The 14,686-nt window shown below is 38.0% G+C and overlaps 1 protein-coding gene and 1 long non-coding RNA gene across 2 annotated transcripts in view; both read left to right on the top strand.

Moving 5' to 3' along the window:
* Positions 1-37: 37 nt before the first annotated feature.
* Positions 38-5,939, top strand: LOC115414676 (uncharacterized). Its single transcript, XR_003934696.1, has 3 exons — positions 38-105; positions 2,167-2,250; positions 5,925-5,939. It is a non-coding gene; the product is annotated as an uncharacterized LOC115414676 (long non-coding RNA).
* A 56-nt stretch (positions 5,940-5,995) lies between these two features.
* LOC115414884 (protein FAM184A-like) overlaps positions 5,996-14,686 on the top strand; it is a 53,060-nt gene continuing 44,369 nt past the window's right edge. The window contains exon 1 of the mRNA XM_030128246.1: positions 5,996-6,169. Within this exon, the coding sequence (XP_029984106.1) occupies positions 5,996-6,169 (174 nt within the window). The remainder of the gene's footprint in view (positions 6,170-14,686) is intronic.

Here is a 14,686-nt window from a genome sequence, read left to right as displayed (position 1 = left end):
CCCAGCACCGCCAGGAGATCCAGGAGCTCCTGCGCAGGCCACCAGAGCCAGAACGCCAACTACAGCAAAGACCAGGAGAAACTGGGACAGCTGCACAAAGCCGAGGTAACACAAACACCAAGCGGCGCGGAGCTCGCAAAGTAGAGCAGCCGCTGAAAACCAAAGCAAACGACCAAATCACAGCAGGGAAATGCAAAGAAAAAGTGGGACAGGAGTCGAGAATTATCAGGTCATTTCACCACATCGCCCACGTCATTCCAGTCACACCAGGAACACTCAGTGGGTTTAGATGACACTTAAAAAAAAAACAAAAACTGGACTTTAAAAGTACAGAGAAACAGGAGTCAGAGTCAGAATAGCCTTTATTTTCAGTGTGCGTACAAAGAAGCCTCCAGACAAAACACATATTAGACATGTCTACAGTAGGGTCGGGAAGCTTAGATGTAAGGCTGATGAAAGGCATCTTGATACAGTATCTCTGATCCGATATATTAAAGCAGTGGTTCCCACCTTTTTTAGCTCCTGACCCCATTTTAACATCACAAGTTTCTGGTGACCCCAGACATTCAAAACAGTGACTTTTTTTTTTTTGCTAAAATGTTTATTTGTTTTTGATCATGTAATAATTTGCTGTGCTATGTTGCAAATAAACGTTAAATTTACACGACAGCTATATAATGTATATTATTGTGGACAGAGGCAGAAAAGCCAGGTTGAGATTGTTGCACAAAGGGAGAGTTTTGTACAGTCAGTCTAAAGGCTGCAAATTAATACTGAACAAACAAGAACTCAAACTATGAATTAGGAAAGAGCTGCAGCATCTGAAACTGACCACAGTGAACATTTGACAGATAAACAGAACCACAGTGTTTCAGTTTCAGCTTCAGAGTTTGTCATGTCTTTTATGAATTGTCTCTCTCAACTCACCATATATTTTTATTAGTAAGTTTTATTTTATTTTTATCAATTACAAGAAATTTCAGGCAACCCCATTTGAATTCCAGGTGACCCCACATGGGGTCCTGACCCCAAGGTTGAAAAACACTGTATTAAAGATACATGTGTGGCATCTCATGATGCGATGCGATAAGATTCACACCCAAATCACGATACAGAGCAATTCAGCACATTCTGATTGAACACATTCATTCTGGTAAAAAAAAAACTTAAAAATGCAGTGCAGTTCAATGAGCTTGATTATTTATTATCAAATCAGACCATGACTTTTTCCAAAGTGTCTTTAGTTCAGTTTCGAACACGTGCCTCACATTCAGTCAGCTGAAAAAGTTGGGCTTTGTTGCAACGTTGTTTCTCTGTTTGTTTCTAATTCACTTCTTGCTCCCTCGCCGAATCCATTTGTAATGAAATGTATTTGTAATGAAGGTAAAACCGCAAAGGTTCTGTCACTTTAAGAGACACCTGTGTAAGGTATTATGGGATGTGCTGTTGGTCTGTAGGACACTGTTTAAGGAAGTATCTCCAGTATGTACGGCAGTATTCAGTACAGCTGATCCGTAAAAAAGCACCCGTCATAAACCACATGTGTTCTCCTCCTTCTATGTCACATTCACATACACACAGTACAGGATTCATTCTGCACATGCTCAGTCCATCCATCAGCTCAGACTGTTAGTGTAGCAGTGTACACATCTGCGAATCCACAGCCCACATTTACGTGGGTCTGAAGAAAAGAAGAACTTTTACCCAAATAAACAGTAACACTTTTAACTGAGAGTAAAAATATATTCTATTGAAGGGATCGAATTTTATACGATACAAACATTCAATAACCGATGCATCGCGTATAGCATTTCCAAACCTTTCATTCACTCGCAGCTTCTCTACTGGTGCACTGGGATTGTGCACACATGTGTCGATGTATCGGATAATCTTCTCATGCCTAGTCTAATCCCAATCTACAGTAGGCCCATAATTACATAAATACTGAACTCCCCACTTAGAATAACCTATTATATCATATCATATGTCAGAGCAGCATTCATAAAGCTCTCCGTCTCTCCCCATATTATATATTATACTAAATACACTGCATATCATAATACATTATTCATAATCATATCATATAAACACACTTTACATGCAATTATATAATCAGAGGGTTAACCCGTCTGGTCCTCATTGACCTGTTGTGTTCATGTGTTGCAGGTGGATTCTCTGACGGAGCGGGTGGAGGAGCTCAAACAGGACAAAAAGAGGCTGGTGGAGGAGTACGAAGCCAAACTCAGCAAGGTACGGAGCATTATAAAGATGGGTTATGTCTGGGATCAGACCAGGTGTAGAACATCAGACACTAATGTTGCATTCCAAAGTGCCGGGAGGTGAATATATCTCACTTGGAGTTACTACATCCCACCTCAGAGTATTCCAGGTGATTCATGGTGAACATAAACAAACAAATATGGACGACCGCAGATCTAAGCTCCTATCTGCTTCGTAACTGAGAGACATTCTGACTGTCGACAGTGCAGTGTTGTCACATACGCAAACCAGACGGAAGAGGGCCAAATGACGGATTGAGCTGATTATACGCTGGGAAGTTTTTTTCATTGCAACTTAAAAACTGTGCACCGCCATTGTTGTGTTGATGTCATTGTTACTGAGCTGAACGTTGGAAACTTCCCGTCTCCCAGCACTCTGGAATGCAGCATAAGTACATTTGAGCAGTAAAATGTCCTCTGTGGGTGCATCATTGAACATTTTCAGTGACTTTTGTGTGTATAGTAGAAAATTATGCATGATTATTTTGTCTTTGACCTCCTTCACCTAAAGGTTTACAAAAATACTTAAAGATTACCATCTTTTTTAACCTCCAAATCAAAAACATTTTTATAATTGTAGTGGTTTTCTAGTACTATACACAATTTCTGCACCAGAATTCTTTGAGGTTTTGCAGAGTACGGTGGCCCAGAAGTGCAATAGCCCAAAAAATGATCCACTATAAGAAAAAAGAACAGCCCAAAAATGTATCCACTATAAGAAAAAAAAAGAACAGCCCAAAAAATTATCCACTATAAGAAAAAAAAAGAACAGCCCAAAAAATTATCCACTATAAAAAAAAAAAGAACAGCCCAAAAAATTATCCACTATAAGAAAAAAAAAAAACAGCCCAAAAAATTATCCACTATGAGAAAAAAAGAACAGCCCAAAAAATTATCCACTATAAGAAAAAAAAAGAACAGCCCAAAAAATTATCCACTAGCCTAAAAAATTATCCACTATAAGAAAAAAGAAGAGCCCAAAAAATTATCCACTATAAGAAAAAAAAGAACAGCCCAAAAATTATCCACTATAAGAAAAAAAAAAAGAACAGCCCAAAAAATTAACCACTATAAGAAAAAAGTGAACAGCCCAAAAAATTATCCACTATAAGAAAAAAAGAACAGCCCAAAAATTATCCACTATAAGAAAAAAAGAGAACAGCCCAAAAATTATCCACTATGAAAAAAAAAAACAGCCCAAAAAATTATCCACTATAAGAAAAAAAGAAGAGCCCAAAAAATTATCCACAAAAAAAAAAAAAAGAGGATCGCCCAAAAAATTATCCACTATAAGAAAAAAAGAACAGCCCAAAAAATTTTCCACTATAAGAAAAAAAAGAGGATAGCCCAAAAAATTATCCACTATAAGTAAAAAGAGAACAGCCCAAAAAATTATCCACTATAAGAAAAAAAGAACAGCCCAAAAAATTATCCACTATAAGAAAAAAAGAACAGCCCCAAAAATTATCCACTATAAGAAAAAAAGAACAGCCCCAAAAATTATCCACTATAAGAAAAAAAGAACAGCCCTAAAAATTATCCACTATAAGAAAAAAACCCATCATCCACCTTTTCGGTTGAACTGAAAGGGTGGATGATGTTTTTTTCTATCGTTGTTTGGACCTGTGTAAAACCTGACTAAACAAAGCCTGAGGTCATGTTATATTGTATGTCCAGTCCATATAACAGATGCAGTATGTGCATATTGCAGTTAACAGCCTGAGCCAAACCTTTGTGGATAAGTCATGGTTAAAATGACACCTTTTGGCACCGGGGTTTGTGCGTTTCCTGGAAGTGTAGTTTCCTGTAGAGGAAGTGAGAAAGGTAAAATGGCACAAGTTAAGTAGTGCATTTAAAAGCCATACATTTCAATAAAAGCATCTTTAACGATGCTCAGGCTCATCCTCCATTTTGGCTTCAACTTTCGCTCTCTTGATTATTTGAGTATGAGGCTGCATTATGATGGCGACGACACTGTTCGAGCCAAACCAAATGTTGCTGACACAGTTTCAATGTTGAAAAAAGTCCAATGTTAAAGGAGAGATGAATTAACCCTTTAAGGACTACCATTATAACAGGCCACCCAGATTTTTTATTTATGTTGTTTTTGTAATAAAAGCGTCTTTTTTTGCCAATTTAGCTTTTTTCAGCAAGAACTTAACTTTCAAAATCTGGTCATTAATTATCATTATTATACATAATAAATGCTTAAAACAGTATTTTATAGTAAAAAATAAAAGAAACAGCCTTGAATCTTTTTTTTAAATCATATTTACCATGAAAACCAACTGAAAATGTGCATAATGGAACTTAAACTAAACTTACAACTATTTTACATTTTAGTTTGTTTAGATTATTCTGTGTCCATGTTCCAGCTTCTTATTTTTAGTTATTTCTAGTCATTTTTAGCCTGTATGTTGGGTTAGAGTTCATTAATTATCATTATTACATGTAATAAATGCTTAAAACAGTGTGTTATAGTTAAAAAAGAAACAGCCTTGAATTTTGTTTTTTATCATATTTACCATGAAAACCAACTGAAATGTGCATAATGGAACTTAAACTAAACTTACAACTATTTTACATTTTAGTTTGTTAAAATTCTGTGTCCATGTTCCAGCTTCTTATTTTTAGTTCTTTCTAGTCATCTTTAGTCTGTGTGATGGGTTAGAGTTCATTAATTATCATTATTACATGTATAATAAATGCTTAAAACAGTGTGTTATAGTTAAAAAAGAAAAAGCCTTGAATTTTGTTTTTATCATATTTCCATGAAACCACTGAAATGTGCATAATGAACTTAAACTAAAATTACAACTATTTTACATTTTAGTTTGTCTACGTAATTCTGTGTCCATGTTCCAGCTTCTTATTTTTAGTTACTTCTAGTCATTTTTAGTCTGTGTGATGGGTTAGAGTTCATTAATATCATTACTAATATAATAAATGTTTAAAATAGTATGTTACAGTAAAAAAAGAAAAAGAAAAGCTGTGAATTTTTATCATATTTGCTATGAAGTATAACTGTAAATGTGCATAATGAAACTTAAAGTAAAATTTCAACTATTTTACATTTTAGTTTGTTTAGATTACTCTGTGTCCATGTGCCAGCTTCTTATTTTTAGTTACTTCTACTTCTAGTCATTTTTAGTCTGTGTGATGGGTTAGGGTTCTAGTTTAATCAATGAACGATAGAAACCAGAAAAATACAGATTAAAAACATTGGAAAAAAAGGCGAAAAAACTCCCCAAAAAAACAGGGAAACTCAATGGTATAAAAAAAAAACAAAATGGTAAAGCACACTAGTAGAACACCCCAAAACAGCACTATTACTATTATATACAATTATTTACAAGAAGTGCCGACTAAAACCAGCTAAAAACTCGCTAAAACGCTCCTAAAGGTAATAAAAAATCTTCCATTTCTCTCTCACTGACTGCACTCTGCTGCTCTCTGGTCCTCCCACTTCTGCCCCTCCCCCTCAGCCAGTGCAGACGTCTACCCTAATGTGTTACAGACCTGATAGTGACCTAATATCAGCTTTCAGATGATGTTTGAATGTTGTCCTGACGGTTTAGAAAACTGTGGCTCTCCGCTGACGCAGTGGTCCTAAAGGGTTAACATGGACCTACTGTTTGTCCTCAGGCCCAGGCCTTCTAGCGCGAGCTGGAGGCCATGAAGAGAACCCAGCAGCTGACCGCCGACAACCTGTTGGCATGGAAACGCACCGAGGCCGAGCTGCGGCGGAATTCCAGACCCAGGAGGCGGCGCTCCAGAAAACCCTGGGAAAGCTGAGGTCCGAGCTGGCCCGGGTGTCCCGAGGCCCGGAGAACCGAGAGAAGTCCCACAAACTGCAGAGTTCACTGAACACAGCAGAGGGCACCATCAAGGTGAGGAATCTGAGTAGTGTGAGTAATCTGTGTAATCTGAGAAATCTGTGTAATATGAGAAATCTGAGTAATCTGAGTAATCTGAGAAATCTGTGTAATCTGAGAAATCTGGGAAATCTGTGTAATCTGGGAAATCTGAGTAATATGAGTAATCTGAGAAATCAGAGTAATATGAGTAATCGGAGTAATCTGAGAAATCAGAGTAATATCAGTAATCTGAGAAATCTGAGAAATCTGTGTATATGAGTAATCTGTGTAATCTGGGTAATCTGGGAAATCTGAGTAATATGAGTAATCTGAGTAATCTGAGAAATCGGAGTAATATGAGTAATCGGAGTAATCTGAGAAATCGGAGTAATATCATAATCTGAGAAATCTGAGTAATCTGGGAAATCTGGGAATCTGAGTAATGTGAGAAATCTGAGTAATATGAATAATCTGAGAAATCTGAGTAATATGAGTAATCTGAGAAATCTGAGTAATCAGAAATATGAGAAATCTGTGTAATCTGAGATATCTGGGAAATCTGAGTAATATGAGAAATCTGAGTAATATGAGAATCTGGGAAATCTGAGTAATATGAGAAATCTGGGAAATCTGAGTAATATGAGAAATCTGGGAAATCTGAGTAATATGAGAAATCTTTGTAATCTGGGAAATCTGAGTATCTGGGTAATCTGGGAAATCTGAGTAATCTGGGAATCTGAGAAACCTGTGTAACCTGAGAAATCTGAGTAATCTGAGAAATCTGGGAAATCTGAATAATCTGAGAAATCTGTGTAATCTGAGAAATCTGGGAAATCTGTGTAATCTGAGAAATTTGAGTAATCTGAGAAATCTGTGTAATCTGGGAAATCTGAGTAATATGAGTAATCTGAGAAATCAGAGTAATATGATAATCGGAGTAATCTGAGAAATCAGAGTAATATCAGTAATCTGAGAAATCTGAGTAATCTGAGAAATCTGAGTAATCTGTGTAATCTGAGAAATCTGTGTAATCTGAGAAATCTGTGTAATATGAGTAATCTGTGTAATATGGGTAATCTGGGAAATCTGAGTAGTATGAGTAATCTGAGTAATCTGAGAAATCGGAGTAATATGAGTAATCGGAGTAATCTGAGAAATCGGAGTAATATCAGTAATCTGAGAATCTGAGTAATCTGGAAATCTGGGAAATCTGAGTAATGTGAGAAATCTGAGTAATATGAGTAATCTGAGAAATCTGAGTAATATGAGTAATATGAGTAATCTGAGAAATCTGGGAAATCTGAGATATCTGGGAAATCTGAGTAATATGAGAATCTGAGTAATATGAGAAATCTGGGAAATCTGAGTAATATGAGAAATCTGGGAAATCTGAGTAATATGAAAATCTTTGTAATCTGGGAAATCTGAGTAATCTGGGTAATCTGGGAAATCTGAGAACCTGTGTAACCTGAGAATCTGTGTAACCTGAGAAATCTGAGTAATATGAGAATCTGGGAAATCTGAATAATCTGAGAAATCTGTGTAATCTGAGAAATCTGGGAAATCTGTGTAATCTGAGAAATTTGAGTAATCTGAGAAATCTGTGTAATATGAGTAATCTGTGTAATCTGAGTAATCAAGAAATCTGAGTAACTGAGAAATCTGAGTAATCTGTGTGATTTGAGAAATCTGAGTAATATGAGTAATCTGAGAAATCTGGGAAATATGAGTAATCTGAGAAATCTGTGTAACCTGAGTAATCTGAGAAATCTGGGAAATCTGTGTAATCTGAGAAATCTGAGTAATCTGTGTAATCTGAGTAATCTGAGAAATCTGTGTAATCTGAGAAATCTGAGTAATCTGTGTAATCTGAGTAATCCGAGAAATCTCTGTAATCGGAGAAATCTGAGTAATCTGAGAAACCTGAGTAATCTGTGTGATCTGAGAAATCTGAGTAATATGAGTCATCTGAGTAATATGAGAAATCTGAGTAATCTGAGAAATTTGAGAAATCTGAGTAATCTGACAAATTTGAGTATCTGAGAAATTTGAGTAATATGAGAAATCTGAGTAATCTGAGAAATCTGAGTAATCTGAGCCCCTGTTGCTGATCAAAGATAGGACTGATCGATTATCTGTAATCTGGGCGCCCTGAAGGGGGTAAATGTGGCAAATTCATGGGTACATATGTTCCCTAGTACCTATGTTCACCGGTGCATATGTTTTTATGTTATAGTATCTATCTATCTATCTATCTATCTATCTATCTATCTATCTATCTATCTATCTATCTATCTATCTATCTATCTATCTATCTATCTATCTATCTATCTATCTTCTATCTATCTATCTATCTATCTATCTATATTAAAGACATGAGTGTTTGATGAAATACACCTTTGACAAAACCACAGATTAAAACATTTGCAGTGAGCTCGTTAAAGTTCAACTCAAATCTATTATCTTCCAACAATGAACTCATCGCAGGAGTCCAAGGATTAAGATATGTTCATACTGAGGCTGTTATTAAGAGATTATTGTGATTATCTGAGCAGCGGTACATTATGGAGGCTTGTCCAGTCTGCCAGGCTGCAGCAGGCCCACATCAGGCTGGATGGTTGGCCCTCACGTGTTTGTTTACCTCCTCATGTTGGCTTCCTGCAGAAGAACCCCGGCTGGACTGGCTTTTCCACCCTCTGCTCCTGCTCTGTTGTGCCTTCGTTATCTGGGTTACACTTAATTGCTCCGATAACTAATGAAATTATTAACTCCAGGCGCGCCGAGCACAGCTGACCTTGAACGTATTCTCAGCATCACTGGGGGGGGGGCTCTTCCTGTCTTCAGAGCAATCAGTGATAATTTCACCAACTTCATAACAACAACAACAGACCTACTTTAGCGATCCCCCCCAGGAGCATGTGTCAACTTCACTTTCAACTCTGGAGATAATCCTGGGAGTCTATTCCAAAGACTGTGCAGAAATAAAGAGGAGAATTAAAAAAAAAAAAAAAACCCTCTACCTGACGTAGGAGCACAGTGGGTCTATTTTTACCTCCACATTAACGCTGTCAGACGGGTGGGATGTGGGCCAGCGCCTCGGAAAAATACGAAATATCTGACAAATGAACGGAAAACTGGGGAGAGTACCTGTGTTCCCTGGTACCTATGTTCCCTGGTACCTGTGTTCCCCGGTACCTATGTTCCCCATACCTATGTTCCCTGGTACCTGTGTTCCCTAGTACCTGTGTTCCCTGGTACCTGTGTTCCCTAGTACCTATGTTCCCTTGTACCTATGTTCCCTTGTACCTATGTTCCCCGTACCTATGTTCCCCGGTACCTATGTCCCCTGGTACCTATGTTCCCCGGTACCTATGTTCCCTGGTACCTATGTTCCCCGGTACCTGTGTTCCCTGGTACCTATGTTCCCTAGTACCTATGTTGCCTGGTACCTGTGTTCCCTAGTACCTATGTTCCCTGGTACCTGTGTTCCTAGTACCTAGTTCCCTTGTACCTATGTTCCCTTGTACCTATGTTCCCCTACCGTTCCCCAGTACCTATGTCCCCTGGTACCTATGTTCCCCGGTACCTATGTTCCCTGGTACCTATGTTCCCCGGGAACTATGTTCCCTGGTACCTATATTCCCTGGTGCCTATATTCCCTAGTACCTATGTTCCCTGGTACCAATGTTCCCCGTACCTGTGTTCCCTGGTACCTATGTTCCCTGGTACCTATGTTCCCTGGTACCTATATTCCCCAGTACCTATGTTCGCCGGTACCTATGTTCCCTGGTACCTATGTTCCCTAGTACCTATTTTCCCCATACCTATGTTCCCTGGTACCTACCTGGTGCCTGTGTTCCCTGGTACCTATGTTCCCTGGTACCTGTGTTCCCTAGTACCTATGTTCCCCATACCTATGTTCCCTGGTACCTACCTGGTACCTGTGTTCCCTGGTACCTATGTTCCCTGGTACCTATGTTCCCTGGTACCTATGTTCCCTTTTGCCTATGTTCCCTGGTGCCTATGTTCCCTTTTGCCTATGTTCCCTGGTGCCTATATTCCCTAGTACCTATGTTCCCCGGTACCAATGTTCCCCAGTACCTATGTTCCCTGGTACCTGTGTTCTCTAGTACCTATGTTCCCCATACCAATGTTCCCTGGTACCTACCTGGTAACTATGTTCCCTGGTACCTGTGTTCCCTGGTACCTATGTTCCCTGGTACCTGTGTTCCCTGGTACCTATGTTCCCTGGTACCTATATTCCCTGGTACCTGTGTTCCCTAGTACCTATGTTCTACATACCAATGTTTCCTGGTACCTACCTGGTACCTATGTTCCCTGGTACCTGTGTTCCCTGGTACCTACCTGGTACCTATGTTCCCTGGTACCTATGTTCCCTGGTACCTGTGTTCCCTGGTACCTATGTTCCCTGGGACCTGTGTTCCCTGGTACCTATGTTCCCTGGTACCTATGTTCCATGGTACCTCTGTTCCCTGGTTACTTTTCTGATTTGGTTTAATTTCATACAAACAGATGATCACATCGAGTGTCATATGCTGCGTTTACACTGCACGTGTCCCAATACTTTTGTCCATATAGTATACACATATACATATATATATATATATATACATATATATATACCGTATATAAATCTCCTGTAAATGTGTCCTCCTTTCTGTCTGACTTTGCTGAAGTGTGGTGAATTTCTTGTCACTTGTGGAAAATTCAGATGTTGCACCACCTGTTCCCTAATCTCAGGGGGTGTCATTACTGCCCCCCCCCCCTCCAGGTCCTTCTGCGTCTGTAAGTCGCTCTTTCAGACCTCCATCCTGTCCTAATCTAACCCTGGTCGGATCCACTGGTCGCTGTTGTCTCCCTGCTTCAGTGTTCCCTGTCATTCTCTTTAAGTCTATGAGTTCGTTGGTGAATCTCCAGAGAAACACAAGCAAACGCTGGTTGGGAGAAGCCCAGACAGACCTAATTACTGCGTGACTGTGTGCAGGCTTCCGTAGGTACATGCACGCCAAAAATTACAAATGATCCCCAGAGTGGAATCCTCCACTGGAGCGATGCTAAAGTGCTGCTGTCACTGTGGGTGGCTGCAATACTTCCTGTCAGGTGGAGTCGGTGGGAGCTTTTCAGCAGATAAAACCACACATCATCAAACCAACACTTTGCATTTCCTTTTATATTGAAATAGAAACGCAGGATTCAGCCTCTTCTGCTTTGGGTGACTGACAGAAGGGACGATGTGTTTGGTTTTTTTTGGGCTGAATATGTAGCAGAGGTAATGATTAAATCTCTGTAACAATTACTGAAACAACAGCCCAGAAACCTCCATACAAGCAGCCCATTAACCCTTTCATGCACACTGGTCACTCCAGTGGACAGTTATTCTACAGCTGTTCTCTTGTATATTCATGGATTTTGTTGTTCTTTTTTTTTTTTTTTTACACATATCTTTATTAAAGTTTTAAGACACTCCATATCTTTTCTGACATGAATTGGTAACATTATGTAGATCTCTCCTGAGCATAAACCCCCAGAATCACAAGGCCTCACCATAGTTTTCACACAATTTATCAGTAAATACATGTTTCTGTGTCAGAAATTAAATGTGTGGTGTCCAGCTGAGTGGACATTTTTACAACTTCATGTAAAATAGGTTCATAAGAATTTTTTTTTTTCTTTTTTTTTGTTTTTTTTTTTTTTTTTTTATTTATTATTATTTCAAACATGCAAAAAAAAAAACAAACAAACAAATAAACATTCAAATGGACAGAATCTATCTCTAAGCACATAGAAGTCTGAATTTCACATGGTCGAAAAGGAGTAGGAAGAAGTCTAAACTTATTTAATCCAACCCCTCAGTGCTTTTACACCTTTATCACTGACTTGATACAAGAGTCAAACAATAATATTTTCCTAATTTTAACATCAAACCAAAACTAATACATAATACAGTAACTGAATTACACCCAACAGTATGATCATGTCAGTGCAGTCATACAAACAGACTCCAAGGCTTTATTTATTTTATTTATTTATTGTTTTTCAGAGGAAAATTTTCAATCGCTTTGTTGTTTTCATGCCTAAAGAGGAATAAAAACTAATAGGAAAACATTTTGATTAAGGTTCTCATCATTTGTGCATGAAAGGGTTAAAGTGCTTTTACTCCTGCATTAGACTGAACCTATGGGGACACCCACAGACTGAGTGGGTTTTCCACAGACTGGAGACAAATGGAGGAAAAAACGTGTGGGAGCGTTGACGTTTGGAAACTGAAACCACTGCAGAAGTTTGTTAAAGTTGAACAGAGCTGCGTCCAAACACATCTGAATCCAACTGACTCCATTTAACCTGTTTAACTCTGACCATATTTTCAGGGAAAAACGCCTAAACAGACAAACCCAAAGTAAATGAAGAATTCCTTCACAATAATAAGGTTCATATGGATGTTCTTGGTGTCTGTGGACATTTACAGACTTCACAGAATCTAGTCCCATTGTCTAAATAGTGTATCTATTACTCTGCCTGAGTAAACTGGAACAAACTAAAAGAGAAATTGGAATTTTTTATCCTCGCCTGTTTTTTTTCCGGCTGGATTGACGATGATATGCATAAATTAAATGTTCATATCGGAGATTTTTAATAGCGTATATTTCACCCCACAAAGATTAAAAATCATGTTTGAACATTAAAGTTTGCACTAAAATACACTTTTGATGTACTTTTATTAACATTAGGGTCTAAACTTTGAGCAAAAGATGAAGAAAACATCCATTGTCCTGATTTATTCTATTTTATAGTAGATGATATAATATTTTTTGGCCTGCAGGCGGGACGATAGGGCTAAAGGGGTTAAAAAAAGCAAAACACAGCAACTTCGGTTTAGGAACAGGAAATGTGTCGTTTATTTCCAGAAAATATCCAGGTCCCATTCACTGTATTTGGAGGATTGAATAAACGTAGCAGTTGTTGTTTTGTACGTTACTGCTCTGTGTGTAAGGTTTCAGTGCTCATAGAAGGTTCTGATGTCGTCTGTGGACTGTATTACACTGGTCAACAACACATGTATTGTTTCAGTTTTTTGAGCTGATTTAGGATCGTTTTGGTGCTGAATCCAAAATCACAAGAATTTTGCTCAATCAGGTCAACTTCTGAACTATGCTACATATTGGCTTTTGAACATTTTTGCTTACATTTATGGGCATTTTCACATCATATGATACAAAATTCTTTCATATTTCTTGCAATAAACGAGTTCTGAAGATTTTACTTTTGCCAATTTATGATGATGTTTTTTTTAATATTACAGGTGAATGAAATGGCTTCGACTAGAAGATCTTGCAAAAATAGCCTGACGTATTCTGCTACATCTGCGCTGAATACACCATTGTACCTAACAGGAATCAAGTCACAAGTTTCATAAAGTGTGATTACCAGTCTTATTTTGGTATTAATTATTATATTTTGTGAGAAGATCAAATTTTTCAAAATCAAATTAGCAAAAAAACCCTGACCTGATTGAGAAAAACAGACGTCATTTTTGGATTTAGCGGTGCAAAATGGTCCTAATTCAGTTGAAAAACCTAGACAACTTGCAAAAAACATTTTTTGTAACCCAGTGTAATATGAACCCTCAGATGCATGAATGGATCTGAATTAGAGCTGCACAGTATATCGTATGAGCATCGTCATTGCGATGTCCTGTGCACAGTAGTCACATCGCAGGTCCTGCAATGTGTCAAACAAGAGAAATGAACGCAGATGAAGACTCGGTGCCAAAAAGAAAAGCAGCGTCAGTTATCTGGAACTATTTCAGCTACAATACAGGGTCTGCACATGACGTCACCGCTAGCAGAAGTCACCGCGGTTACGCCCACTGAGTGGACGGTCTGTGGGCCACAACCAGCCCACCGAACGGACCAGTCTGACCAGTCCATTTGTAAAATACAAAATTACACTGAAGATATTTACAATCAAGGATGTTAAAATCATTTGAGTTCAGGTTCCACATACAGACTAATATGATCTACAGTGGATCAGACCAGTCAAATATTATCATAATGACCTAAATAAGGACAATTCTGACAATAATGACACATTTTTCCTTCATTTTAGCACAAAGTAAAATTACAGCATGAGAATGTTAAATTTACAAACTGTAGTTAAAAAAAAAAATGTGAATAACATGAACATCCATGAACGACCTCAAGTGTCTTAATGAAATAAGTGCAATTTTAACAGTATTATGCATATTATTAAATATTTGTGTATTTGTAGATCTGTAAGTTGTTATGTACATGTGTAAATGATAAACTGAGATGGAATATTGTTGAAATTCTGCTTATTTTTCAGGTTGTACGTGGATGTTCATGGTATTCACATTTTTTCTCATATTTACATTGTAGCTAACCGGCCGACAGGCTGTTAGCTACTGTCGTCATGCGGTGTCGTCCGTTACAAAACTTTCAATCGTCCTCTTCTCCAAAACTACAATTCCCATTGACTTCAAACTTGGTATACAGCTTCTTTATGATGATG

This window comes from Sphaeramia orbicularis, chromosome 24 (genome assembly GCF_902148855.1).
Source record: "Sphaeramia orbicularis chromosome 24, fSphaOr1.1, whole genome shotgun sequence".
NCBI lineage: Eukaryota > Metazoa > Chordata > Actinopteri > Kurtiformes > Apogonidae > Sphaeramia > Sphaeramia orbicularis.
Note: the sequence above shows the minus strand (reverse complement) of the source record. Positions and strands in the feature narration are given on the sequence as shown.